Source organism: Chinchilla lanigera, unplaced genomic scaffold (genome assembly GCF_000276665.1).
Source record: "Chinchilla lanigera isolate Chin_1 unplaced genomic scaffold, ChiLan1.0 scaffold00007, whole genome shotgun sequence".
NCBI classification, from domain to species: Eukaryota; Metazoa; Chordata; class Mammalia; order Rodentia; family Chinchillidae; genus Chinchilla; species Chinchilla lanigera.
The window spans coordinates 35,127,687-35,155,465 of record NW_004955408.1 but is presented as its reverse complement, the minus strand read 5'-3'; the positions used below and the strand labels follow the sequence as shown (position 1 = coordinate 35,155,465).

The following is a 27,779-nucleotide window of genomic DNA, read 5'->3' as shown; positions in this document are numbered from 1 at the left end:
ACCAGTTCACCTACACAGCCAGGCAGCTGCAGTGTGGTGGCAGCAGAGAGGGGTTGGGGTGGCACACAATGGATCAGCTGCGGGGTGCCATGACTGGGGGCACAGTAGTGATTCAGCCAGGGGTGTGGCTCACTGTACATGGGGGTCTAGCAGCGCAGGGCAAGTGCATTTTCCATACCCACGCTGGGCTTGGGTGCACTTGCACAGACAGTGGACTAAGCACCCAGGCCCTGTGGTCCCCGGAGCTGGTTGGACCTTGGCTTCCTTCTACCGGCTATGCAGTGCCGCCAGGGCTGTGAGGGCCATGAGTGGCTCAGGGCAGAGTGGGCCGGCCATGCCAGGTGCAAGTGGGGGCTGCGTGGCTGGGGACCCTCAGCCCAGGACTGGCAAATGGACAGGGTGCCCAGGGTTTGGTGGCCCATGGCCAGGCTCCAGAGGCGGGCATCAAAGCAAACGAAGGTGGAGGGGAGGAGGGTGTTGGTTAAGAAAATGTTGTGCTGCAGTGGCCAGTGGCACTGGGTCCGTGCTGGGCTCCGCACACTCCACACCACGTGAGGCAGAGGCTTCAGCAGGCAGGGAAGAGGGAGCCAGAGACAGAGGAAAAGCCTTAAACGCACAGGGGGTGCTAAAGGCGTGGAGAGGGAAGCGGGAGAAGTCTTAGCCAATCTGAGGCTGGTGCAGAGTATATGGGGTGAGGTCTCTGAAGCCTTTTTAAGACACCGGGGGCTCATGATAGGGCTTGAAGCCCCTTTAAAGAGGGGTACCTGATCCTGGCTTGGACACCATATATGTTAACAGCATAGAGAGAAGAGAGAGCGCCTGAGAAAGCTCTGCAGAAGCAACCATGGCCATTTATCATTCCGTGGGAGCAGGCTGAACGTGGAGAGTGGAGTCAGTGGGAAGCGAGGGAAGAGCAAAAGATTTAAAGGCCAGCGGGGAGGTTGCTGCCTTGAGGAATTTGGGACGGAGATGTGGTTGTTCTTCTCTGAATGGGCAGGGCAGGGCAGGGCAGGGCAAGTGCGGTCACGTTTCTCAGGATGGGTGGCGCAGATGGACCTGGCTTTGTTCTTCTGTGGTTTCCACCATGCCTGCTGATGTGGCCTCGCCTGTCAGACCCGACAGTAGACTTCCTGCTATTCTCTTCTCTTCAGGCCTCTTCGAGCTGCTGGAGATAGTTGCTTATTAGAAAAACTAGAAGAGGGGGCTGGGGATTTAGCTCAGCGGCAAAGCGCCTGCCTGGCAAGCGCAAGGTCGTGAGTTCGGTTCCCGGTACCAGAGAAAAACCAAAAAAAAAAAAAAAAAAAGAAAAACTAGAAGAGTTTCATTTAAGCACAAGGCTAATCCCCTGTTCAGCTTCTGTATAACACCACGCTCAGAAGATTTAACATTTTCACAATACTATTATCTAACTGACAGTCCATATTCAAACTTTCCCAGTTGTTTCAATAATGTTCTTAATACTTGTTTTTCCATCCCGAAGCCAGTCAAGAGTATGTAACACTTTTAGTGTTCATACTCTTTTAGTCTCCCCTAACTCAGGACAGGTTCTAACCTTACCTTTTCTTTCTTTTTCTGCCTTTAGCAACCTTGACATTTTTGTCATTTTTGCAGAGTGACCCTCTGGATTTGTTTTCTCATGATGAGATTCAGGTTGATCATTTTTGGCAGGAATCAGGTAAATGACAACAGTAGGGCACCCTACCAGGAGACACACGGTGTCAGATTGCCTCTATGGTGTTAAGTAACAATTTCTGTGATTGTTAGATGCTGCCCATATGTGTAGCTAAATTTGGGGATCACTAATTAGTCACATGTACTGCCTAGAAATGGGAGTCTTTTCTATAGTATCTTTGAAGGGTGAATATTTTTCTGGAACTATGTTAGTCTAGTAAAGGAGAACTTATAGTCTTCAAGAGTAGAAAGACCCTTCACTTGATTTAGTTAACTTAAAAATATTTCTTCATATTAAAAGAAAAATAGGGACTCAGATATTTGTACACACAGGCACACCACCCAAGTATCCATTTTTGATGAATAGATACATAAACTGTACATGCATACAACATAATATTGTTCAGCTTTATAAAAGAAGTTTATAGCATACAATATGGATGGACCTCAAAAATGTCATAATTATTTGATGTTCCTTGGTTAAGGAAGCCATAAAGAGAAGGTTATATACTGTGTGATCTCACATAAAGGAGGTATGTACCTAAAACATATAAATTCATAGGGATAAACAATAGAATGATAAAAACCAAAGGCTGGGGAGGGAGTGAAGCAGTTATTGTTCAAAGGGCACAAAGTTTCAGTTTGGAAGATGAAATCCATCTGAGACACAAGATGACAATCATTGCACAATGAAAATGTACTTAATGTTACTAAATCGTGTATTTTTAAATGGTCAAAATGATAAATTTTATGTTATAAACATTTTATAACATTAAAAAGCATTTCTATTTATAATTAAGATAAAATTTGCCCCTTGGTAAGTTTCCCTGCTTAGATTTGGCTTAGGAAATATCACAAAATGCACCTTTTCTTCCTTCCCCCTGGTATCCTTTCTACTCTTCAGACTACACATGCATGCCTTCCTGTCTCTCATCCTCCCAGACATGGGAGTGAAAAGGTAGAGTTGAATACAAACTTTATTTCTTCTAAATTCAATGTTCTATTCATTTAAAAGTCAGAACAGCTTAGTACTGCCTTGGGATTGTTTTTTCTTGAGAAAAGTAAAACTAAATTTCTAATACTAAATCAGTCCATACTTTTTGAAGCCCTGTGCTCTCCTCCCTGTTTTCCTTTCAGCCTCCACTCCAGTCCTGTGTCTGCAAAGGATCGTGCACAAGCTGCTTAAAAGCAGGATGTGCTGGTTTATATCAAGCAAACTGTAGAGAATGATCAGGTCTTTTATGTCCTGGAGGCACCAGGACAGACAGGAGAACTTGGTCACCTGGAAACAGCTTGGCATTTCTTAATAGGCTCATGTAACAATTCATGAGCAAAAAGATAGCTCAGCAGCAGCAAATTCACCCCCACCCCCATAAGGCTGGCACTGGAAAGGCTATCAGCTGCCCTCATAGTTCAGCATACTCTTGGCCTCCAGGCAGAAGGCTCACTGTGAGGTGCCTGTGCTCTGTATGTCTCAAAATTTGAGCCAAATGAGCTCATTGTTGCTATTCTGATTCAAGAAAATGAGCTGTGGCCAAGGACCAATCACATCAGTCACTAAGCACAAGGTGAGTCTACCTTGTGTCTCTGTAAGGTGGTGTTCAGTTCTGATGAGTCTGGGGAGGCCCAACTTGCCTAAACATGTTACCCTTGCATGTGCCACCCACACTACCCAGAAGAACAGGCCTAGGGTGGGGAACTGGTTCTCACTACCTGCAGCAGGGCTCAACCTCCTAACCCTTTCTCTAGAGCCTGGAGTCCCCCCTCTACAACTTCCTGTGAAGGTAAAATAGTCCCTCAGGTCTGAAATAAAGGGATGGTTGTTGTCAGTGAAAAAACAACCAAAAATTCAATCTAAAAACAAAATTAGGGGCAGAGAAGGGGTAGTCTCCTTTCCCAAAGATGACAAGGAATGCTAAACCTTTAGCATTCTCTGGACCCAGCCTTATTCTTCCAAAAACCAGAGAAGGGGTCTAGTTCAAGTGAGAGGTCAGGCCTTCAATAGAGAGCTCCAAACATGGGGTTAAAATGGGGGCTTAAGATCCTGAGAGTAAGTTTTTACTCCTCCCAACCTTACTATCCTCTTTTCAACCATCATCCTAGGGTGAGGGTAGCCCTGGTAAGTTGGAAAGTTAAGGCTTTTTACAAAAGAGAAGAAAGTCCACAAGACTTAAGGGAAATGACCCTGGGCACCAGAGATGCATTCTCCCTGGGTCTATCTAAAATACTGAAAGCTTCCCTTCCTGATTCTCTTTACTTGCAAATCATTGTCTGCCTTGGAAGATAGTATTTTTCTTCTTGTGGCAAGCCTCCTACTTATCACTCCCATCCAAGCAACCATCATCCACTCATCTGGAGACTATTTTTGAGCCAAATATGCTTGCTAGAAACTGCTATACTTCAACGTCTGCAGTGCACATGGAAACAAAACAAAACAAAACAAATCTAGTCCTTGGCCTTGGCAATGAGGGTGAAGAATTAAAAGCAGCAGTAATACAGTTAATAGCATTCAGAGGTAAGGGAAGAAGGGAAGAGGGAAGAGCAAAAGATGCGGGGCCCTGTAACCAGGATGTGGTTCCTGTGCTCAGAATTTTGTCTGGATTCGATCATGTACCTATATACCAGTGATGGCAAACTTTTTAGAGATGAGTGTCCAAACTGCAATACAACACCCACTTATTTTTCATAAAATGCCAACAGTACAATTAAACCTGAATACTAAGGTCTTAGGAAAAAAAAAACATATATTAACTTCTTTGGTCTGTAAAGAAACACAAATAATGTAGGTTCACCACCACTGCTATACAGTATACATATTCTGTCCTCTAGAAATTGGTTCAGTGATTCACGCATGAAAAACACTATAAGCAAATATTGTGTCTCTCATGAACTGTAAGTTATCTTTGCTGGTCAGTTATTATCCAAGTAATCTCAAAAGAAGCTGTATTTTTTTTTTTACAAAGAAAGAGAATTGTCACCATGAAAAATACAATAGTTTGAAATTTCCTGAAACTGAAAAATGCAACAGAAATATTAGTCTTTGTAATGAAGGAAATGAAAGAAATGGGAAGGAAGAGGCCACTATGCATTGAAGAAGAAACTGCAAAGCTTCTGCATATATGCAGGAAAATGTGCAGGACTGTTCTGAACATAGGAGAATGTGACCATAACATTCTATACACAGAGACGCTTTAATGGCTTGCAAAGAATAGAATAGAAAGTATCCTGAGAATGAAATGAACAAAGAGCCCTAGGGACATCTCTCAATTATTGTTCTAGTAAATACTATGATGTACTTAAACACCATCTCTCCAGCAACACGGCCCATCATCTTGGAAAACTGAAGGTGATGCCTGTGGGAAGTGCAGAAAGTGCTAGAAAGTCACCTTCCAAAATGGGAGCTCTCCAGCCCCAGAGTACTCCCACTGCCCTGAGCTGATTGACGTCAACGCCCCCATACTGCACTCTGCTAAGGCAAGGGAGAGAAAAGAGGGGGTGACACTGGCAATGAAAGAAACTCTGTTTCAGCCCTGTGGTATTTTTCTGGGGATGCAAGAGCCCTGCCTGAATAGTCATTAGTAGGTGAAACCAAGAGATAAAGGGCAGATAAGTAATTGCAGAAGAATCAACATAGTCCTACCTAAACCCACTGAGGGAACTCAGCACCTCTTAATTTGGACAGCCATACATGGTAGAATTCCACACCTGGAAGTCTAGCACTTGGGAGCTGAGACAGGAAGATCATGAGTTTGAGGACCTTCAGGCTATATAGCAAGTCCTTGTCCCAACAAAACTAAACAAACAAACAAGAAAAAAGGAGGACAACCAAACATGGGTCTCCTGAGATGGTACAGTGTAACCTACCAGATATTCTTGCTGAAAAATAGTTCATTTTACATTTAATCAATCCAGCCTCAGACCCAGGAGGCCTCAGTGACCTGACCAGGTGTGCCTAGGACCACTGCCTGCACTGCCATCATGGGAAGTTGCCTTGGTCTGGGGAAGCCTCCGTGAACTGTCTGGGAACCCAAGACCCCTTGCTCTGCCCCATCCCACCATTGCAGAAAGGACCCTGGGTCCTGGGAAGACTTGGCAAGCTGCTTGGGAGCCTGAGACCCCATGCTCCACCACCCAACACCATCACCAGAAGGACCCTGGGTTCCAGGAAGCCCCAGTTTGCTTTCTAGGAGCACAAAACCCCATGCTCCACCTTCTACCACCATTGCAGGAATGACCCTGAATCCCAGGAAAACTAGAGAGATTTGAAAATGACAAAAAGAAGGAGAAAAATGCAATCTCAGCCCTCCACTCCACCTAGAACAAGTCCAAGAAACATCAACATGGAAGAATGTGGAAGTCACACAACAGAAATTTCTGAAATGACAGCAAATCAAGTAAAGAACTGACTATATCACTCTATATAGGAAATAAGTTCAGAAATAATTGCTCAGATAAAAAAGACAACCATAATAGAAGAATTGCTCACCATATCAAAAGAAGACAGGTAAAAAAGTAGAGAAACACAGAAAAATGATGGAAACTTTGAATGAACAGTATAGGAAAGAATTAGAATGCATGAAACATATTCAAAGAGATATTTAGGTAATTAAAAATTATGTTGAAACCTGGCAAAACCGTTTCAACAAAATGAAAGATAGACTTTCAGGTCTTGAATACAGCATTGCAGCTAGTGATTGTAAAAGGAAACCTCTTAAAAATAACAAGGAACCAGAAAATAACAATTCAGCAGCTGCAAGATGAGGCAAAGCAAAACAATATAAGACCAATACATGTCAACAAAAGCAGGAGGCAACATGAATGACATAAAAAGACTATCTGTAGAAGTAATAGCAGAAAATTTCCCAAGCATGGGAGAAGAACCTGACATGCGGTTAAGTGAGGCATCTAGAACTCCAATTAGCCATACCAAAATAAATCTATGCCCAGACACATAATAATCAAGATCTCAGAAATTCAACAAAAGAACAGACTATTAAAAGCTATTAGAGAAAAGAAACAGATCACCTATAAAGGAAAACCCATCAGAATCACTGCCCATTTCACAGCACAAAACACCAAGTCAAGGAGAGCTTGGAGCAAAGTATCTCAGGTCCTGAAAGAAAACAACTTCCAACCCAGATTGCTGTACCCTGCAAAACTACCTTTCAAAGTTGATGGAGAAATAAGATACTTCCATGACAAATATCAACTGAAGAAAGTCAGGAACACCAAAACAATCCTACAAAGAGTACTGAAGCATATTCTACAAAGAGATAAAAATGATCACAATTTGAAGACCAACAACAGAGAAGAATCACCAAGCAAGATAAGCAATTAAACAGAGGGGGAATATATAGAACCAACAGTGGGAAAATAACATGATAAAGATGTCAATACATATCAGTAATAACCATTAATGTGAATGGCCTTAATTCACCAATAAAAAGAAACAGACTAGCAGAGTGAATCAAGAAACAAAATCCAACAATATGCTATACATAAGAAGCACATTTAACTCAAAAGGAAATCCATAGACTGAAAGTCAAAGGATGGAGAACAATACTCCATGCAACAGGAACCCACAATAAAGCAGAAGTAGCTATTCTGTTTGCAGGTAATGTGAACTTCAAACCAAGAATTATCAAAAGAGATAAATAAGGTGACTACATACTTGTTAGGGGAAAACTGCAAGAGGAAGAGATAACAATCATAAATATATATGCACCAACTGTAGGAGAAGCCAACTATATAAGGCAAATTTTAATAGACATGAAAAAGTCAAATAAGTAATGGCACAATTGTAACAGGGGATTTTAATACCCCATTGGCACTAAGAGATAGATCAACTAGACAGAAAGTCAGCAAAGAAATAACAGAAATAAACTAAATGTGTGAAGAAATGGACTTAGTACACCTTTACAGAGTATTGCACAGAACAACATTAGAATACACATTCTTTGGCTGATGATATAGTTTAGCAGTACAGAACCTACCTAGCAAGCATGAGGTCACTAGTTTGATGCGTGATACCAAAAAAAAAAAAAAAAATCTAGAATACACATTCTTCTCAGCTGCACATGGAGCATTCTCTAAAATAGACCATATATTAGCCCATAGAACATGCTTAAGTAAATGAAAAGGAATTGCAATTATCCCATGAATATTATTGGACCTTAACACAATGAAATTGGAAACAAATGACAAAAGAAATTGCAAAAACTCCATAAACACATGGGAATTAAATAACATCCTCCCAAACAACCAATAAGTCACAGAAGAAATCAAGCAACAAAATGAACAATATTTACAATCAAATAAAAATGCAGATACAAACTACCGGAACCTGTGGGATGCAATGAAAGCAGACCTCAGAGGGAAATTTATAGCTGTGGATTCCCATATCAAGAGAACAGAATGAACACAAATAAACAACCATATGCTGCACCTGAAACGTCTAGAAAAAGAAGAGAAAGTCCAGCCCAAAGCCCACAGAAGGGAGGAAATTATAAAGAACAGCACAGAAATTAACACGGTGGAGACTAAGAAGACAATACAAAGAATTAATGAATCGAAGAGTTGTGTCTTTGAAAAAGTACATAAAAATGATAAACTTACAGCCAACCTTATTAAAGAAAATGTAAGAAAAACTCAAAAACATGCAATAAGGAATGAAAAGGGTGAAATCACTATAGGTCCTGTAGAAATTCAGAAGATCATTAATACCTACTTTGAAAATTGTTACTCTCATAGGATGGGAAACTCAGAAGAAATGGACAGATTCCTAGATATGTATGAATTACCAAAGGTGAATCAAGAAGATATAAAAATCCTGAATAACCCAATATCAGACAACAAAATTGAAAATATAACTTAAAAAAACTTACCAACAGAGAAAAGCCCAGTTCCTGATTGATCCACAGCTGAATTCTACTGGAAATTTGGAGAAGATTTAATACCAATTCTCCTCAAACTCTTTCATGAAATATAAAGGAAAGCTATTCTCCCCAGCTCATTCCAGGAGGCAAGAATTACCCTGATACCAAAACCAGAGAAAGACCCAACCAAAAAAAGAGAATATAGGTCAATCTCCCTAATGAACGTGGATGCAAAAATTCTCAATAAAATACTAGCTAATAGAATGCAGCAAATCAAGAAGATAATACACCATGACCAAGTGGGATTCATTCCAGGAATGAAGGGATGGTTCGATATATGCAAATCAATAAATATAATACATCATATCAACAGAGCCAAAGAAAAAAATCAGATGATCATCTTAATAGATGCAGAAAAAGCTTTTGATAAAGTCCAACACTCATTCATGATTAAAAAAAAAAAACAAAAAAACTCTACAGAAAATTGGAATAGATGGATTTTATCTCAATTGGTAAAAGCCATCTATGACAAACCAACAATCAACATCATACTAAATGGACAAAATAGTTCTGGAAACATTGGCCAGGGCAATTTAAAAAAAGAGAGAAATAAAAGGAATAAGGATAGGAAAGGAAGAAGTGAAGTTATCATTATTTGCAGAACACATGATACACTACATGGAAGATCCCAAAAACTCCACCAAAAGACTCCTAGAATTAATAAACAAATTCAGAAGCACAGCTGGATACAAAGTCAAGACACAAAAAGCAGAAACATTCCACTATACAAACAACAAATAAACAGAACCTTTACAATAGCATCCAAAAAGTTGAAATACTTAGGAATCAATCTAACAAAAGAAGAAAAATCTACACAGTGAAAATTATAGACCTCTGAAAAAAGAGATCAAAAAGGATTTTAGAAAATGGAAAGATATTCTTTGCTCATGGATAGGAAGAACCAGCATTGTGAAAATGGACATAATCCCAAAGCTGTTATACAGATTTAATGAAACCCCTATCAAAATATCATTAGTATACCTCCAGATCTAGAGAAAATATTCCTAAATTCATCTGGAACCAAAAGAGGCCTACAATAGCAAAAGCAATCCTGGGAAAAAAAGGCAAGGCAGGAGGTATCACAATCCCCAACTTGAAATTATACTACAAAGCTACTGTGATAAAATCAGCATGGTACTGGCAAAAAAAACAGACCTGAAGATCAAGGAACAGACTAGAAAATGAAGACATACCTCAAAGATGCTCAGCCACTTTATCCTTGACAAAGGGGCCAAACATGTGCACTGGAAAAGAAAGATAGCCTCTTTAATAAATGGTGCTGGAAAAACTGGCTTTCCACATGCCAAACACTAAAACTAGACCCAAGCCTATCACCACGCACCAAAATAAAGTCAAAATGGCTTACAGATCTAAATTTTAAAACAGAAACACTAGATCTGTTGGAAGAGAAAGTAGGTAGAAATCCTGAAGACATAGTGGTAGGTAGAGAGTTCATGAACAAAAACCACAGTGCACTGGAAATACTTCAAAGAATCAAAGACTAGGATCTCATCTTATTGAAAAGTTTTTGCACATCAAAAGAAATCACCAACAGGGTGAAAAGAAAAGCCATGAATTGGGAAACAATTTTAGCCAAATGCCCCTCAGACAAAGGACTCCTGCCTAGAACATATAAAGAATTTTTAAAAATCACATCCCCAAAATTCAAAGGCCCAATCCAAAAATGGGCATCTGAGATGAATATACACTTCTCACAAGAAGAAATACTAATGGTAAATAAATACATGAAAAAATGTTCAACATCATTAGTCATTTGAGAAATGCAAATTAAAACAACACTGAGATTCCATCTTACCCCAGAAAGAATGACTATCACCAAGAAATCAACTAATTACAAATGCTGGAGGGACTCTGGGAAAAAAGAAACCCTTCTTCACTGTTGGTGGGAGTGGAGACTGGTGTAACCACTGCGGAAATCAGTATGGAGATTCCTCAGTAAACTAGGATTAAAGGTCCCATTCCACCCGGCTATTACCCTTCGGGGTATTTTTCCAGAAGAACTGAAAACATCATACCACAGTGTATGTACACCCATGTTTATAGCAGCACAATTTGTAATAGCTAAATCTTGGAAACAGCCCAAGTGCCCATCAACTGAGGAATGGACAAAAAAAAATGTATTTTTATACAATGGGGTATTACTCAGCAATAAAGAATGATAAACTCGAGGGTTTCACAGGTAAACAGATACAACTAGAGATCATATTCGTAAGTGAAATAAATCAGACTCACATGTGTAAATATCATATTTCCTCCCTACTGTAAGAACCTGAAAGAGTAAATAAAATCTGAAAGCTACGGTGGGTATTGTGAAAGGGAAAGAAACTGCCAAATAGAAAAGAACAACTAAGAAAGAAGGAAGGGAAAATATGTATATATATATATATACACACAATATGTACACAAGATATATATATACACACACACAAGATAGCTAAAATAATTGTACTACTAATTTCTATTGGTTTATTGAAAGGAAAAGTTGATGTGTAGCTTTTTTATGACTCTTACATGCTTATATCTGGTTATCTGAGTAACCACTTTGAAGATAACATTATGTAATATAACAACCATTGTTATTCTCCTATTGTCTTGTTTTGAAATTCTCTTTCATTTGTATTGTTTTTGTTATTTTTTATTCCTTTGTTTTTGTTATTTTGTTCTTTTCTCTTTAAAATAAAAAAAGAAAAAATATATATGTATGTACAAGGATAGCTGGGATAAGTGTATGGCTAATGTCTATTGGTTTATTGAAAGGAACAGTTAATGCTTAGGGGTTTTTTCAGATTTTTGTGTTTTTTTCTTGGCCAATTTTGCATGCTTATATCTGGTAGTCAGAAGAACTAATTTGAGGACAGCAATGTGCAATATGATGACCTTTGTTGAATTCCTACTATTTGTTTAATGAAATTCTATATCGTTTCTAATGTTTTTGTGTTACTTGTTATTGTCTTTGTTTGATCAGTCTTGCATTCTTGCATCTGGTGGTCTGAGCATCTTCATTCAGGATACCAATGTGTAGTGTAGCAATGACTATTGATTCCTATCATCTTGTTTTGAGATCCTGTGTTATTTCTGTTGTTTTTGTGTTGTTTTGTTTTTGTCTTCATTGTTATTTTGTTACTTATTTCTCTTCAAAACAAAGAAAAATTAATGAATCCTAGCCAAGCATGGTGGTGCACACCTGTAATCCAAGCACTTGGGTGGTTGAGGCAGGAGGATTGCTGCAAGTTCAAAGCTAGCTTGGACTTCTTAGTGAGTTCAAGGCCATACTGCACTACAAATTGAAACCCTTTCTCAAAAATAAAAAAAAAAGAAATAAAATAAAAAATAAATTTCAATCAATCTTGTCATCTAACTGCAGTCTATAGGAAATACATGGATAAGGGACAATGTTAAACAATGTCACCAGGAAGCAAAAACAGACAATGGGCCATTCAATGAGACAGCAGGGCTTATTTTGCCAATGCTTCACTGAGATTAAAACTAAAGAAAAGGGAGCAGTGTGAAGAAGATCCCCGGATCAAAGCCATGGAACACTGCCTCTTAACCCCCATAACCTGAATCCAGCTGCCATAACCATCTTGCCCAAGAGCAAGGCTGAAGTGGTTGCTAAAGAAGATAAAGCCAAGGTGGAGGACAAACCACAGAGAAAATTTGCCAGGTTGTCTGCTAAATCTTCTCCAAAGCCAGAGCACAAGCCTAAAAACCCCTGCAAAGAAGAGAAGGAAGGTACCCAAAAGATAAAAGGGGAAAGTGGACATCAACAAGGATGGGTACAGTGCTGCAGAAAATGGAGATAACAAAACAGACCAGGCACAGAAACTTGAAGGTGCTGAACATGCCAAGAGAAGTGTGTGTATTTTCGTTAACTATTTTCTAGGCACTGTACAGTTTGAAATGCTGTTTTTATCAAATTTCATAGAAATGTAGAATTTTGTTTTATTTTTCAAAAGCTATATTGTTAGCACATAGAACACATTATTGTTATTTTTGGCAAAGGAACTTATGTCACTAATAGAATGTCTCCAAAGCTAGATTTATGTAGGGAAAATACATATCCTTGCTAGTTTTGAAAGACTTCCTCTTGGCTCTCTCTAGGTTCTAACTAACCTAGAAAATAGTTAACAAAAACAATACAAATGAAAGAGAATTTCAAAACAAGGCAATAGGAGAATAACAATGGTTGTTATATTACATAATGTTATCTTCAAAGTGGTTACTCAGATAACCAGGTATAAGCATGTAAGAGTCATAAAAAAGCTACACATCAACTTTTCCTTTCAATAAACCAATAGAAATTTCCTGATGTTGATACACATAGCCACCTTGGCATAAACACCTTGTGGTGAGGGAAATCTCAAACTCATTTTCATGTCCTCTTCTCTCTCACAGCCATGAACATAGACTTGACTCCCTTAGCCCAAAGAGTTATAAAAAACCGAAATATTAAAAGCTGTTATAGGAAAAATGAAACAGATCCTCTATAAAGGAAAGCTCACTAGAATCATGGCTGATTTCTCAACACAAACCCACAGGTCAAGGAGAGCTTGGAGTGAAGTATTTCAAGCCCTAAAAGAAAATAATCTCTATACCAGATTCATGTACTCTGCAAAACTATCTTTCAGGGCTGGGGATCTAGCTCCGGGGCACAGTGCCTGCCTGGCAAGTGCAAGGTCCTGAGTTCGATTCCTGGTACCAAAAAAAAAAACAAAAAAACAAAACTATCTTTCAAAATAAATGGAAAAATAAGATACTTCCATGACAAAGAACACCTGAGGAAATTCATGAACACCTCTACTACTTCAAAATATTCTCAAGGACATTCTTCTAACAGATAGCAAGGATTACAAATCCATGAACCACAACAGAAGGAATCTACCAGGCAAGACAATTAAATGGGTGGGGGAGCAAGCCAAGAACAGGAAAATAAAATGACAAGGATAGGTCAATACATTCATAACCATCATAACAATTCACTAATCAAAAGAAACAGACTGGAAGAATGGTCAAAAAGCAAGATCCAACAATATACAGCATATAAGAAATACATCTAACTCAAAAAGAAATTCATAGACTGAAAATCAGATGAAAAACAACACTTCAAATAACAGGAACCTCCCCCCGCAAAAAAGCAAGTGGAGCTATTCTATTTGCAAAGTGAATTTCAAGCCAAGACTGATTAAGAAAGACAAAAAAGGTCACTACACACTTGTAAAGGGAACAATCCAAGAGAAAAAGATAACAATCATAAATATATATACACTAAATACCAGGGGACCCAAGCATATAAAACAAATATTAACAAACAAGAAAAAACAAATAAGCACTGAAACAGTTATAATGGGGTTCTCAGTAACCCACTGTCACAAATTGGCAGATCAACTAGACAAAAATCAACAATGAAATATTAGAGCTGAACTTAACTTTAAAACAAATGGACTTAGTAAATGTCTACATGGTGTTCCACCCCACAACATCAGAAGACATATTCTCAGCTGCCCATGGGATGTTCTCCAAAATAGACCACATAGTATCCCATAGAACATGCTTAAGTGAATGCAAAGGAATTGAAATTAACCTATGCATATTGTCAGACCATTGTACAATGAAATTGGAAATCAAAGGCAGAAGAAATTACAAGAAATTCATAAACATATGGGTTACAGAAGAAATTATACAGTTTCTACCATTAAATAATAATGCCAATAAAACATACCAGAACTTACGGGACACAATGAAAGCAGGCCTACAAGGGAAATTTATAGCAGCAAATACCTATATCAGGAAAAGAAAGTGAGCTCAAATAAACAATTTAATGTTGATACTCAAGTTTCTGGAAAAAGAAGAGCAAGTCAAGCACAAAGCTCATTAGAGGGAGGAAATTATTAAGATCAGAGCAAAAATCAATGCAATGGAGACTCAAAAAACAGTACAAAGAATCAATGAATGGTAAAATTGGTTCTTAGAAAGAGTAAATAAAATTAGCAAACCCTTTAGTCAATCTTGTCAAAAAATAGAAAGAAAAGACTCAATTCTATGTAATTAGAAATGAAAAGGATGAAATTACCACAGATCCCACAGAAACCCGAGAGATCGTGTATACCTACTTTGAGAACTTGTATTCTAATAAGATGGAAAATGCAGAAGAAATGGAGAGATTCCTAGATACATATGAACTACCAGAGCTGAATCAAGAAGATATAAAACTTCTAAATAAATCAATATCTATCAGTCAATGAAATTGAAAATGTAATTACAAACTTACTGACAAAGAAAAGCCCAGGCCATGGCTAAATTCTATGAGAAATTTAGAGAAGGCCTAATACCACTATTCCTCAAACTCTTTAATGAAATTAAAACAAAAGCAATATTCCCAAATTCATTCCTGGAAGCTACAATTATACTGATACCAAAACCAGAGAAGGATGCAATCAATAAAGAGAACTACAGGCCAATCTCCCTAATGAGTATAGATGCAAAACTCCTCAGTAAGATACTGTGAAACAGAATACAGCAAATAATCAAGATCATGTACCACAACCAAGGATTCATCCCACGGATTCAGGGATATTTCAATGTATGGAAATGCACGGTGTTAACAGAGCTAAAGACAAATACTGTATGATTGTCTCAATAGACACAGAAAAAACATTTGACAGGTCCAACTTCATAATAAAAAACCCTACAGAAAATTGAAACAGGTGGTTTTTATCTCAATGTGATAAAAGCCATTTATGAGAAACCAACAGCCAACATCATACTAAATGGACAAAGAGAGAAAGCTTCCACTCTAAAATCAGGAACAAGACAAGGATATCCACTGTAACCACTCTTATTCAATATAGTCCTGGAGACATTAGCCAGAGCAATTAGACAACAGAAAGAAAAGGAATAAGATAGGAAAGGAAGAAGTTAAATTATCATTATTTGCAGATGACAAAGTTCTCTACATAGAAGACCCTAGAAACTCCACTAAAAGAATTCTAGATGTATTAATCAAATTCAGTAGCTTACCAGGATACAAAGTCAACACTCAAAAATCAATAACATTCCTGTACTCAAATATCAAACTCACTGAGAGAGAAATTAGGGGAATAACACCTTTCACAATAGCATCCAAAGCAATGAAATACCTAGGAATCAATCTAACGAAGGAAGTAAAAGACTTCTACATTAAAAACTACAGTACTGTGAAAAAGGAGATTAAAGAGGATATCAGAAAATGAAAAGAAGTCCCTTGTTCTTGGGCAGGAAGAACAAATATAGTGAAAATGGTCATACTTCCAAAAATGTTATACAGATTTAATGCAATTCTGATCAAAGTTCCAACAGCATACCTCACAGAATTAGATGAAACAATCCTCAAATTCATTTGGAACCAGAAGAGACCTAGAATAACAAAGGGCAACAAAGGCAAGGCATCATAATCCCTGACTTTAAGTTATACTACAAAGTTATTTTGATAAAAACAGCATAGTACTGGCAAAACAAAACAAAAAAACCTGAGCATCAGTGCAACAAATTAGAAGATGCAGAAATATCTACAGATATACTCAACTACCTTCTCTTTAACAAAGGTGCCAAACACCTTCAGCGGGAGAAAGATAGCCTCTTTAATAAATGGTGTTGGAAAAACTGGCTTTCCACATGCCAAAGATTAAAACTAGGCTCATATTGTTCATTATGCACTAAACTAAGAGAGTGGATCTTTGATCAAAGTTTTATATATTAAAGCAGAAACATTAAATCTATAAGGAAGAATAGGTAGAACTCTTGAAGACATCGATATAGGTAAAGACATTATGATCAAAACCCCCATTGCACAAAATCAGCATCTGGGATCTCATCTCATTGAAAAGCTTTTGCACAGCAAGAGAAATAACCAACAGAGTGAAGAGACAACCCACAGTGTAGAAAAAATTTTTGCCAGCTGTTCCTGAATGGACTACTACCTAGAACATGTAAAGAACTAAAAAAAAATCAGACCCCACCAAATTTAAAGGTCCAATCCAAAAATGGGCATTTGAGATGAATACACACTTCCCAGATGAAGAAATACAAACAGAAAATATATGAAAAAATGTTTAACCTCACTGATCATTCAAGAGATGTAAATTAAAACAATGCTGAGATGACTATTATTAAGAAATCAACCAAGACAAATGCTGGCACAGCTGCAGTGAGAAAGGACCCCTTCTCCATCATTGGTGGGAGTGTAGACTGATGCAACCACTGTGGAGATTCCTCAGAAAACTAGGATTAGAGGTTCTATTCGACCCAGCTATTCCTCTTCTTGGTATCTTCCCAAAAGAATTAAAATCATCATACCACAGTGATATATGCATACCTATTTTATAGTGGCACAGTGTGTAATAGCTAACTCTTGGAAGCAGTTCAAATGCCCATCAACTGATGAATGGATAAAGATTTGGGTATACAGTGAAGTACTACTCTGCTATAAAGAGTAAAGAAGGATCAGCTTGAGACATTTCTAGCTAAATAGATGCACCTTGAAGCCACACTCTAAAGTGAAGTAAATCAGACACACATGTGTAAATACTGCATTGTTTCACTGGTGTGAGAAACTGAAAGTGTAAATAAGAGCCAAAACGTATAAAAAATATCATGAAATAGGAAAAAAAATGTTCAAATGGAATGGGGAGGGCAAAGGAAGGGGAGGGGGAAAGAAGGGAAAAGAAAAATGATAAGAAAAGAAGGAAAAATGGAAACAATGCTTTTGTAAATAGGGAAGGGAAGGGCAGTTGAAGGTAGGGCAGGTGAATGGGAGCAAAAAGAATCAAGTTATATCATGCTCAGATACAAACCCCTATAATGAATGTGATCATTGTATATACCTAAATTGTAGCAATAAACTTAATTAATTCAAAAAGCATGCTAAATGCAAAATGTCAATCCTCACTCTAAACTCCCTATTCAGAGCATCAGATGAAGATTTCACTGGATTTTACAGTGGGTTTCTGGTTTTCAGTAGTCCACCCAAGAAGGGAGTTTGAAAGTTGTTCTATACTGTTGATGAGTGTGTGCCCACGTCCTGCCTGAAATATCATGATTGTTTATGAAAAATGTCTTTAAGAAGCTGGATACAGTTTGGCTTGGAACAAAAAAAGACTAAGAAAAAGGTAAAAGAGAAAGAGAAAAAGATAACATAGAAGGAGTTGCTCTGTATTAAAAGATACATAGAGACAAGTAACCAGGTGCAATGCATGGGCCTTATTTGGATCCTGATTATTATGCACAGTGCTGATCAAAGTGAGGATGGGATTGAGGCAATCAAGGAAACCTGTATATGACCTGCAGTTAAATGATACAAAAGAATATTGTTATCTTTGTTGATTTTGATATTGGCATTGCACTTATGTAAGAAAATGTTCACAGTTTTAAAAGATGTATGCTGAAGTTTGCAGAACTGAATCAATAAAAAGTGCCTGATATTTGCTTTAAAACAGTTTAGAGAAAAAAAGTCAAAACCGAAAGTACTGTTTGGAATCTTATTGTAGATATTCTATTAATGATTATATATATATATATATATATATATATATATATATATATATATGAATATGTATATCTTATATATATATGAATAGATACTGGGCATTAGTAAAACAACTGTGCTCTGGGAAACACATATAAGTGTACACCCACAAATACTTGAAAACATGTTAGGCATGTTAATACTCACTTAAACAGAATTAGTGTTTTTTGTAACTGGAAGTAGTCTGTTCTTCATATTTCAAAATAAGGAACTTCTTTAGTATAGGGACAGGAAATTCACACAAAGAAACAATATGACTTTTGAAAAATATTTATTTGAAAATCCACTGATTTTGAATGTTAAAAAATGTTGACCTCAGATTTGCCATATAAAACAAACTGGAGCTAGATTTTCCCTTGTGTCCAGGCATCCTCTTCGGACATCAGTGCTCTAAGGCTTTCAGAAATGCAAATTCTCCTGGCCTACACAAGACCTACAGAATGAGAAAGTCTTGCAAGGCTGGCCAGCAGTCTTGCTCCAACAAGCTCTCCAGGTGAATCTGTGCCTGCTCAGGATGAACCGCCGCTCCAAGAACAGGCAAATTATGTGTTAAGAAGTCACATCAGTTCTACAAACCCCTGAAAGAATCACTTAGTTCCAGATGGAAGTGATGCACTGAGTTCTTGCCTGTGTTTGCTAAATGGTAGGAGTTTATCCAGTGGTAATGCCTCATTCTTTCCCATGAAAGTATCTCAACTGTCTAGCTTTGTAGAGAAGTATAGCTAGCAATCATATCTTAATACAGACCTGGCCAGAAGGTAATGTTCTCAAAGGGTCTAAAACCTGGTTGCCAACTTGTGTCCACTTACATGAAGTTATCACTCCTAATGCACATCACAGCCCCTGACCTTACTGGCTGGCTTGTGAACATCATCCTCTGAGTTTTCCCGTTATCAGCTGCAGAGTATTTGATGGATTCCTCCAGCCTCAGAAGACTGAACTTAGCTCACTTCATGGCAGGCTCTCTCTTAAGCACTTTTATTCACTTAACTACAGTCATACCTTGGTACTCCAGTTTAGAAACTTAAATTTGGTACTTGAGGCATTTGAATTTAAAAATTGTGTCTGACTATTCATTTTTTGTTTGGTACTTCTGAAAACCTGGCTGTATGACTGTGTGTGTAGCTCATAGGTAAAATGCTTGCTCAGCATGTGGGAGGGCCTGGGTTTAATTACCAGTGCCACATTAATTTTAAAAAAAAAGCTTAACTGTGTAAGCTTCAAACCTCATCTTAACACTTATTTTAATTTCAACTGGGCCAAATTTCTTATTTGCTGAGCTTCCTTTTCCTAACTTATGAAATGACAACTTATGTAATAACACCTAATTTACAGAGGTTTGTGAAATCATACACACAAACATACGTTGTGTTCTGCCACAGTCCTATTTTTGTAAACATTACTTAGCTCCTATATGACTGGGAGATACTAAATTACGGCAGCCTGACATGGAAATCCCGTTGGACCTCTCCAGCCTATTGATGGCTTTCTCCGTGGTCATAACAGCCAGTCACCAGGCACACCTCACAGTTGCACACAGCAGGCACGAGGGACACACTGTGCCTCTTCGCTCTTTCACTCCTGCCCCTTCGCTGTGCCCCTTCACTCCTTATTTTTCTTTTCAGCTCAGCTTCACACACTTCTCTATCCACAGAGTGTTTAATACATGGTTTTTCCCATATATATACGTGTGTGTGTGCATAAACTTATAATAAAATTTTGATTCCTGGTAGCAGTGGTGAGCCCTTTGTCATTCTTTCTGGTTCTTTGACTTATAAATCTTTGTAGTAGTCACCCCTATGCCTTCTGACTTTGGTGAGGAGAAAGATTATCACTCAATACAAAGTCTAAAAATGTGTGCTCATTTTGCCAGGTCCTTGTGCAGCCATGGTGGGGGCCTCCTCGACAGGATCTGCCTGCAAAGATCCTCCTGCAAAGTGTCTAGCACAGGAGCTAGTGACATAAGACCACAGGACAGGGAGTTTCCTGTCATTTCTTTGGCAATAGGTCAGTACTTTCCTCTGTAAAATGGTTTTGGCCCATTTCTTTGAGTGTTTTCCTGCTTAAGTCTAGAGCTCAATCTTCTGGCTAAAGGACAATTTATGAGTTATTCTCCATCCTTTTCTTCTTAATGATACTGGAACTTGAGTCCAAGGCATTTGCACTAAACTAGAACCCCAGCCCTTTTGTTTTATTTTATTTTGTGGTAAGATTGTGTCGAATCACTAAGTTGCCCAGGCTGGGCTCAAACTAGCAGTCCTCCTGCCTCAGCATCCCATAGTGCTGGAATTATGGGCATATACCACCACACCTGGCATTTTTATCCTTTCAAGAAACTTTTTGTTTCACTCAGCCAGGATCAACCTCTGTTGCTTGCTACAAAGAGCTCTAGTCTATATGGTGGTTACTAATTAATTCAGAATTCTTAATACATCTACAACATCCACTATACTTTAAGGATATTCAGATTGGCAAATTACCTGTCTGTTCCTGTAGAGGCTATTTTAAAAGTAATGAAAATTTTAATCCTATGTTTCTGACACTAGTATATTTCCAATGCTGTTCAAGGATGACACAGAAGCACAGTGAGTTCTCATGATCAGGGACCTACAGGACTTAATGAGCCATGGCAGTCCTGGAGCCAGTGCAAGATAAGTGCGGCTTAGCCAAACAGTGGTGTTTTGCCTACCTTCGAGTCCCAGAGAGTTATCACCTCAAGGATACCTCTGCCCAGTCTCAGACAATGATTGATTCTTCCCCCATGTTACGTGATAGTAACCTTATTAGTTTCTGTAAGAGTAAATTTTGCCTAGCAATTAGTAACACAGACGTGTGTAACCAAGAATAGAATGTTATCTGCCTTTTGTACTTCCTCCTGAAAACCTATATATGCAATTAGTAACCTCAAAACAATGGTGGTGATTTGAACCTCAGGGCTCCCCAGTCCAGTAGCGTAATAAAGCTACCTCCCAAAGTTCCTCTGGTGCCATTGTCTTCCATTTGATCTGGTCCTGAATTCCACAGTATCCCAAGTATCCATTACTGCATCCTACAAAATCATTCCCAAATTTTTGTAGCTTAAAATAATCTATTATTTATCTCATGTTTCTGGGAGTTGAGTGGAGCCCCAGAAGGGTGTTCCCAACTTCAGGTCTCTCGGGCAGTTGTGGTCAGACAGTGGCTGGCTCTGGTCCATCTGAAAACTGGACTCAGCTCATTATCCAAATGCTCCTTCACTTATATTTCTGGTTCTTGTTTCTGTCTCTCATGCTTTCTCCCTCTCTCTCTCTCTCTTTGGATGGTGTCTCAGCTCCCAGAAATTCTCTTTGCGGCCTAGGGCTTTTCACAACATTGTAAACTCACGGTACACAAGGCAGCTAGATTTCCAGGGCCAAAGAACTAATACTTAGGTCTACACCTGGAACCAACACAGTAGAACTTATGTATTCCTTTGGTCAAAGCAGTCACAGCTTCTGCCTAGGAATAGGGAGATGGGAAGTAAAGAAAGAGCCCATAGATCTTAAAGCAGGAGTGGTAAGTTCACACTGCCACAGCCAGAGATAGTTCTGTGGCCATCTTGTGAAAAGAGAGTCTGCATACTACCCGAAGGAGATAGGTATATTCTGGAGAATAATAGAGGAAACAATCAGTACTATAGGTTTACAATCAGTACTGTAGTTTTGGAAAGACAAGTTCCCCTCCTATGCATCTGTGGAATGACACAGTATCTTCAGTGGTACAGCTCTGAGTTCTCAGCAGAGCTACTCTCTTCCCCTCAGAATCCCTATTCTGCAGCAAATGATGCAGTGCCACTCGGGGACCCCAGGAGTTTTAGAATCTGAGGGGAAATTTTTCTCCCAATATTAGCTGTTTGTCATTACTTGGGAAAATCGACTGAGTGGAGAAATTGATAAGCAGTCTCCTAACCAGCCACACTTTGGAACTGAGTGTTTACAAAGTAGCAGGGAAAAATAATAATCTGGTAAGCTCCAGGCCAGTCTCCAAGGTATGTAATGTGAGACAGCTGTCAAAGGAGGAGGGCAGCACTTCATCTGAGAGGTAAGAAAATGAGAATAGGGTTGAATACAACTTGCTGGAACACAGCAGCTACCCAAATAATAGTCTGTTTACCTTCACACAAAGAATCCTTTCTTTGGCTCTTCTACAGAAATGCAAGGAAATGTAGTTTTGCCTCTCATATGCAATATCTCTGACCTTTGAAGATGGTCCGTTTTATTTATCATTTTGACATTGTTGCTTTAAGGCCATGGTCTCTCTCCACAGCCGCTAGTACTATACCTTACAGGAACATCTCTGTTATTTGCACCAAGCAGGTCTGAATCTATTTTTTTAGACCTGTTCATCCTGGGCTTCTCAAGGTTGACCAGGAAAGTGTCCTCCTATTCTAGAGCCTGAGGGCGTTAGTGTCTTGTGTGTGGTGCTTGTCTCATGTACCCTATTGGCACCTAGATTAGTAGAGTAAGCCAAAAGTTATAAATAGTTCCCTGAGTCTTAGATCATTTGTTTCTGCTTTGCTTCTGTCAAGGCAACTGTTCCATAAGATCTACATGCTTTTAATACCTAATAGCATTTTCTCTGTCACATAAAGTTTTCATTGGATCCCGCATACCCACAATCTTTGTATTATGGTTATTGTCAGCACCATCTTTTGCATACATTAGTTCTTGGTTTCAAATGACATAGAGCCACACTCAAATTGGCTAAGGACAAAATGCAAATTTATTGGCTTAGCAAACTGAAAGGTAAAGGGCTGGGCTGGCTTCAGATGTGGCAGGATTTAGACTTTAAACTGTGCCCTGCCGGGCATGGTGGCACATGCCTGTAATCCCAGCACTCAGGAGGCTGAGGCAGGAGGAGAGTTGCGAGTTTGAGACCAGCCTGGGCTACAAAGTGAGCTCAAGGGCAGCCCGAATTGCGTAGCGAGACCCTGTCTAAAAAAGACCAAAAAACAAAGCAAAACCAAAAAAAAAACCTGTGTCCTTAACACTTGGTTTATCTTTCCTTTGTTTATCTTTCCTTTGTCTAGACTTTATTCTGTCTTCATTTAGTTCGTCCAGGAGCTCCAGGCAGTCCCTTCAGGGTGACAAGATTGTTGGGACAGTTGTAGCTCTACATTTTCTGAAGTTACAGCTCAACTCAAAAGAGAAAAATCTTTCCTGTGTCTTTCAGCAAGTCCTGAGATTTATTCTGACTCAGCCAGTATAGATTGCTGCTGATCTCTGAACCACTTCGCATAGACAGAGGAAGGTGCAGTGCGCCCAGTGTCTCAGGCTTGAGTCAGATGCTTCATCCTCAGGGACTCACTGAGTAGGCACCAAATCTGCAGGAAGAGTCAGGAGCTGTTGTTGGAGAGGGGAAGGGAGTGTAGGGAGGCAAAGTACAACTGTTGATGTTATCATTTTCACCACCAGAATTATGTTTAAGCTACCATTAGATGTATGATTCTATTTAGTCCTTAGGAGTACCATGGCACATAGCAACTGCGTAATAAATGTTGAAAAACTGGGCTTTTTCTTAATCATAAACATTAGTTCAGTCCTGTAAACTACCAATCAGACAGGGCTGCCAAGAGCCGAATACATAAAAGCAAGAAGATATTACTCCCTTCTAGCATCAATAATACATCAGATTTTAGAGTATATCTTCTTCAGACTTTTATTATTAGACTGTTTTGATTACCTAGGCAGCATCTGCACATGTTATAAAGTGAAGTGCATTTTATATTGCTATATAAATGGATGGTTTTAAGTCTCTCCCTAGGCAAAGGAATCTGACACACTTCACTGTCAGCCGAATTGGAATTGGATTGCTTCCAAAATGCACTTTCAAATGCTGAGATGCACCTCTTTGCTGGTGCCTTGCTGTCTGAGCAGGAAGCCTCTTGCTCTGGGGGTGAAGGCAGGGGGTCGAGGGGAGGAAACTGCCAAGTCAGCTTCCACAGGCAGGGGAGACGCATACTCTTTCACCTCTTTCCATTCCTATTGCTTACCTTTTTTACACTCTAAACAGGGAATGATTTCTGCAAGAAGGCAGGGCACAGAAAATTATGTGAGAAGCAATTTCTTCCAAGGACGATGCTACCGTTGGCACATAACTGGCACCATTCTGGGTGCATACATATAAGTTAATTCATTGTGGATGCATGGAGCAGAATTCCTTATATACTGTGAGTATTAGGGAACAATTCTCTCAGAGTTGAGAAAATCTGATTCAGTGATGCATTGTCATTTTGAGTGGGGTGCCTTAGTGTCTACTGAAGAAAAGAAGGTTAATTATTTCTCTGGCCATGGACAGGGTTGCAACATCCATTAAATGGACATGCACAAAAATACACGGATTTTTTCTTTGTCTCTCTCTCTCTCTCTCTCTCTATATATATATGTATTTTATATACAGTAGACATTTATATATATGAATATGTATTTTATATATAGTATATGTTCATATACGTGACTATGTATTTTATACATAGTATATGTTCATATACATGAATAGGTATTGTATAGTATATGTTCATATATATGTGAATATGTATTATATATAGTATATGTTCTATGTCCAATACTGAATATCTTTCTATACGCTCTTGTAGTGTTACACAATATACACTTACATATACAAAAATACACATACATATTCTTTGACTTTAGAAAGAAAGAAGCAACTTCCAGGTTGAAGGAGAGAAATCCTTTTCTCAGTATGAATGGATCCACCTTGCTCTGAGGAGCACGGCAGCCGCCTAATGTGAGGCGAGAATGGCAGTGTCATCGGCCTCAGCCTAGGCCCTGTCCTCATCTTTGGACTCTCTGAGTCCACAAGGGAAGGGCAGGTAGTTCCCCCTTGGACAGCATCTGTGGGCACCCCCACCTTGGGGCCTGTACCAGTCTCCACACTTTGGGGAAGGGAGCTAGCGAGTCTCCAGGGAAGCATCTTCCCTCCCACCCACTTCCTGCCCTTCCAGCAGGGCAGAGACTCCCTCCATTCAGGGAGACCCTAATCATGAATAATGGCTTCCTCGTTGCTATTGTCTTGTTCTTTGGCTATAAGGTAGCTGAAAAGATGCCTTTCAGGTATTTATTTTCAGTGCTATGGAGAATGAGAACTATGGAGAAACATAGAGCCATGGAGTCTTCTGACAAAATCATGGGTGGTGTCAGAGCTACTGATAAAGCCTACGCTTGCACAGCCCTGGCCCCGAGCATCAGAGAATCCAGAAACTATATAAAAGTCAGATATGCCGTAACTCCACAGTCAGAGATACAGCAGGCAAGGTAGGCTCAGAAGTAGCCTCTTCTACGTGAATCTGTAGAATAGACCAGATATGAGCTGGACACTTGGAGTTTGCACAACACTTTTTGGATATCTCTCCTTCCTTGGAGAGAGTTTGCAAAAGGAGAGATGGAGAGAGAGGTGAAAATGCAAATCTTGTTTCTTCAACCTCACTCTGATTTTATAATACACTGAGAAAAAATGATCTATCACATCAGTGAACTGTTGTGTGCATTATCCCCCTTCTCTCCTCTGTTTCCCAGAGATAATTTAGCAAGACCCGGCATTCAAAGTACTTAATCAATCACAGTTATGTTGTGAGAATTTTGACTGAGAGAAGGCAATTTGGTGAGCAATTTTTCAAAACTGATTTTCCATTAGTAAGAAGATGAGAAGTTGGGAATTAAGTGGGAACAAAACAAACTGGCAAGAATGTGTATTACAACTGCTGAATCAAACAAACAGTGAGTCATCTGGTCTCACCACGGCCTTTCTTTGTGAAGCTGCTCGTAGACTTTGCTGCATTTTTTGTACCATGAACAGTGAATAGGTTTAGAAATATTCTGATAAACAGTGGGTTTACTTTGTTCTTGTTCCCAGTCCTAAGGTCTGGCCTCCATTGGACTTGGGGGTGGATTTTATTAATAAAACCTGTCAAACATTCTATAGTTAAAATATTTATTCAAGTCTTCTCCTTTCTTTTTAATTAAAAGTAAACTGGTCTATTTCACATAGCCCGAGACAAAGAAAAGATCAAGTTTACTTTCTGTTCACTGGGATTAATGTGAAATATTTACTTTTTCATAAAACAAACTCAGAGGACTATTTGAGATCAGGTCCAATAACATTGCCAGTAGTTGAGAAACATTCTCTTTTACTACCCTTGTATTCTTTTTCTTCAACCTTAAATTTTCATTAAAGGGAAAAAATGTAACAGAGAAAAAAACCAGTGTGAAAATATGTAAAACTTTCCTTGACCAAACTCCTGCTGGTGGTGAGTATATCTGTATAGAAAATAGAACCTGATTCCTTCCTCAATTCAGTAAATATTTACTAAATGCCTAACCTGCAACAGCTACAGGACAGATGCAAGTAGAACAATGTGGGAAGGTCATGGGTCAGACATTTGGATGGCTGTAAGACTTACCCAGGTGTTACAAATACTAAGGGGGCCAAGGCAATCAGATGACCAAAGCAAACAGGAGGGCAATCCTCCACCTAAAGCATTCACACACGTGTAATTTTTTAAACTTCGAGACCTACCATGAGCTTCCAGTTTTCTCTCTCTGGAACATAGGAAATCAACTCCATGGAAGAGTGAATCTGGAAGAACAAGCAGGAGCTCAATAAAAGGAGGAAAAACTGGGAAAGAATTCCTAAATGTGAGGAAGCTTCAGAGCCAGAAGCCTAACGGTGAGAAGGGTGAGAAGGTAGGCCTTTCTTTTGTATGCTCAGGATGGAATTCTGATCCATTCTAACCTGTTCCTGTCCCAGGGAACCCCGGGTCCCACTCCTAATGCTCCTCTGGCCCAAACCTAGGAAACATCATTCTTGGCTCTCTTTTTCTTTCACACTCAGGAAATGACTTAGATTTTTCCTAGTTGCACATATTAATGGAGCTCTCTTGAAGAAAAAAGACTACAAAACTGGATGCAAAAATGAATACTTATTTTGGATAAGTGGTAAAAGTGGCAGGCCCTGAAGCATAAGCTTCATGGAAACTCACCTTAGAAGACCTGCATCAAAGCCATCATTGGAATCTTTGCCTCTTTTGTCAAAAATTTACCCAGAATCCTTTTTCCTCCTGACATGTATCACTGTCACTCTAGGTCAGTGATAGCAAGCCTTCTAGAGCTTTCCATGGTAGCAAACAACTGGCTGAGGCACACACGCCGTACGTTTGCCACCACTGTCAAGCCATCACGCAGTGTGATAATAGATTCCCTCAGTTCTGGCCCCCTAACTGGTCTCTCTGACCCCTTCTGTCTCTCTGACCCCTTCTCCCTGCTACAGGCTGTTCTAAACTATCAGGCAAAACATTACATCATCCCTCCCCGGAATCCTTCAATGCTGATTCATTGTACAGAGAATGAAACCCAGAGTCCTGCCTGTGGCCTCCCGATGCCCTCACAGGCAGCCCTTGCTTACTTCTCAGCCCTGTTCTGCCGCTCTCCCATGGAGCCCACCACTGTGTGTTGGTTGGCTTCCTTGCTGCTCCTTTAACAAGGCCTTACGGCCTTTGCATTTCTTTCCCCCTACCTAAAATATCTTTTCCCAAATATTTTCTTTTTTTTCCTAAATAT

The 27,779-nt window shown here is 39.1% G+C and overlaps 1 protein-coding gene across 1 annotated transcript; it reads left to right on the top strand.

Annotated features, from left to right (window-relative positions):
- The first annotated feature begins 334 nt into the window (after positions 1-334).
- LOC102005777 lies at positions 335-27,699 on the top strand. Its single transcript, XM_013507575.1, is given in 6 exon segments — positions 335-551; positions 1,583-1,675; positions 12,198-12,330; positions 12,332-12,480; positions 25,292-25,478; positions 27,306-27,699. Coding segments are annotated over 6 exon segments (1,173 nt in total).
- Positions 27,700-27,779: the final 80 nt, after the last annotated feature.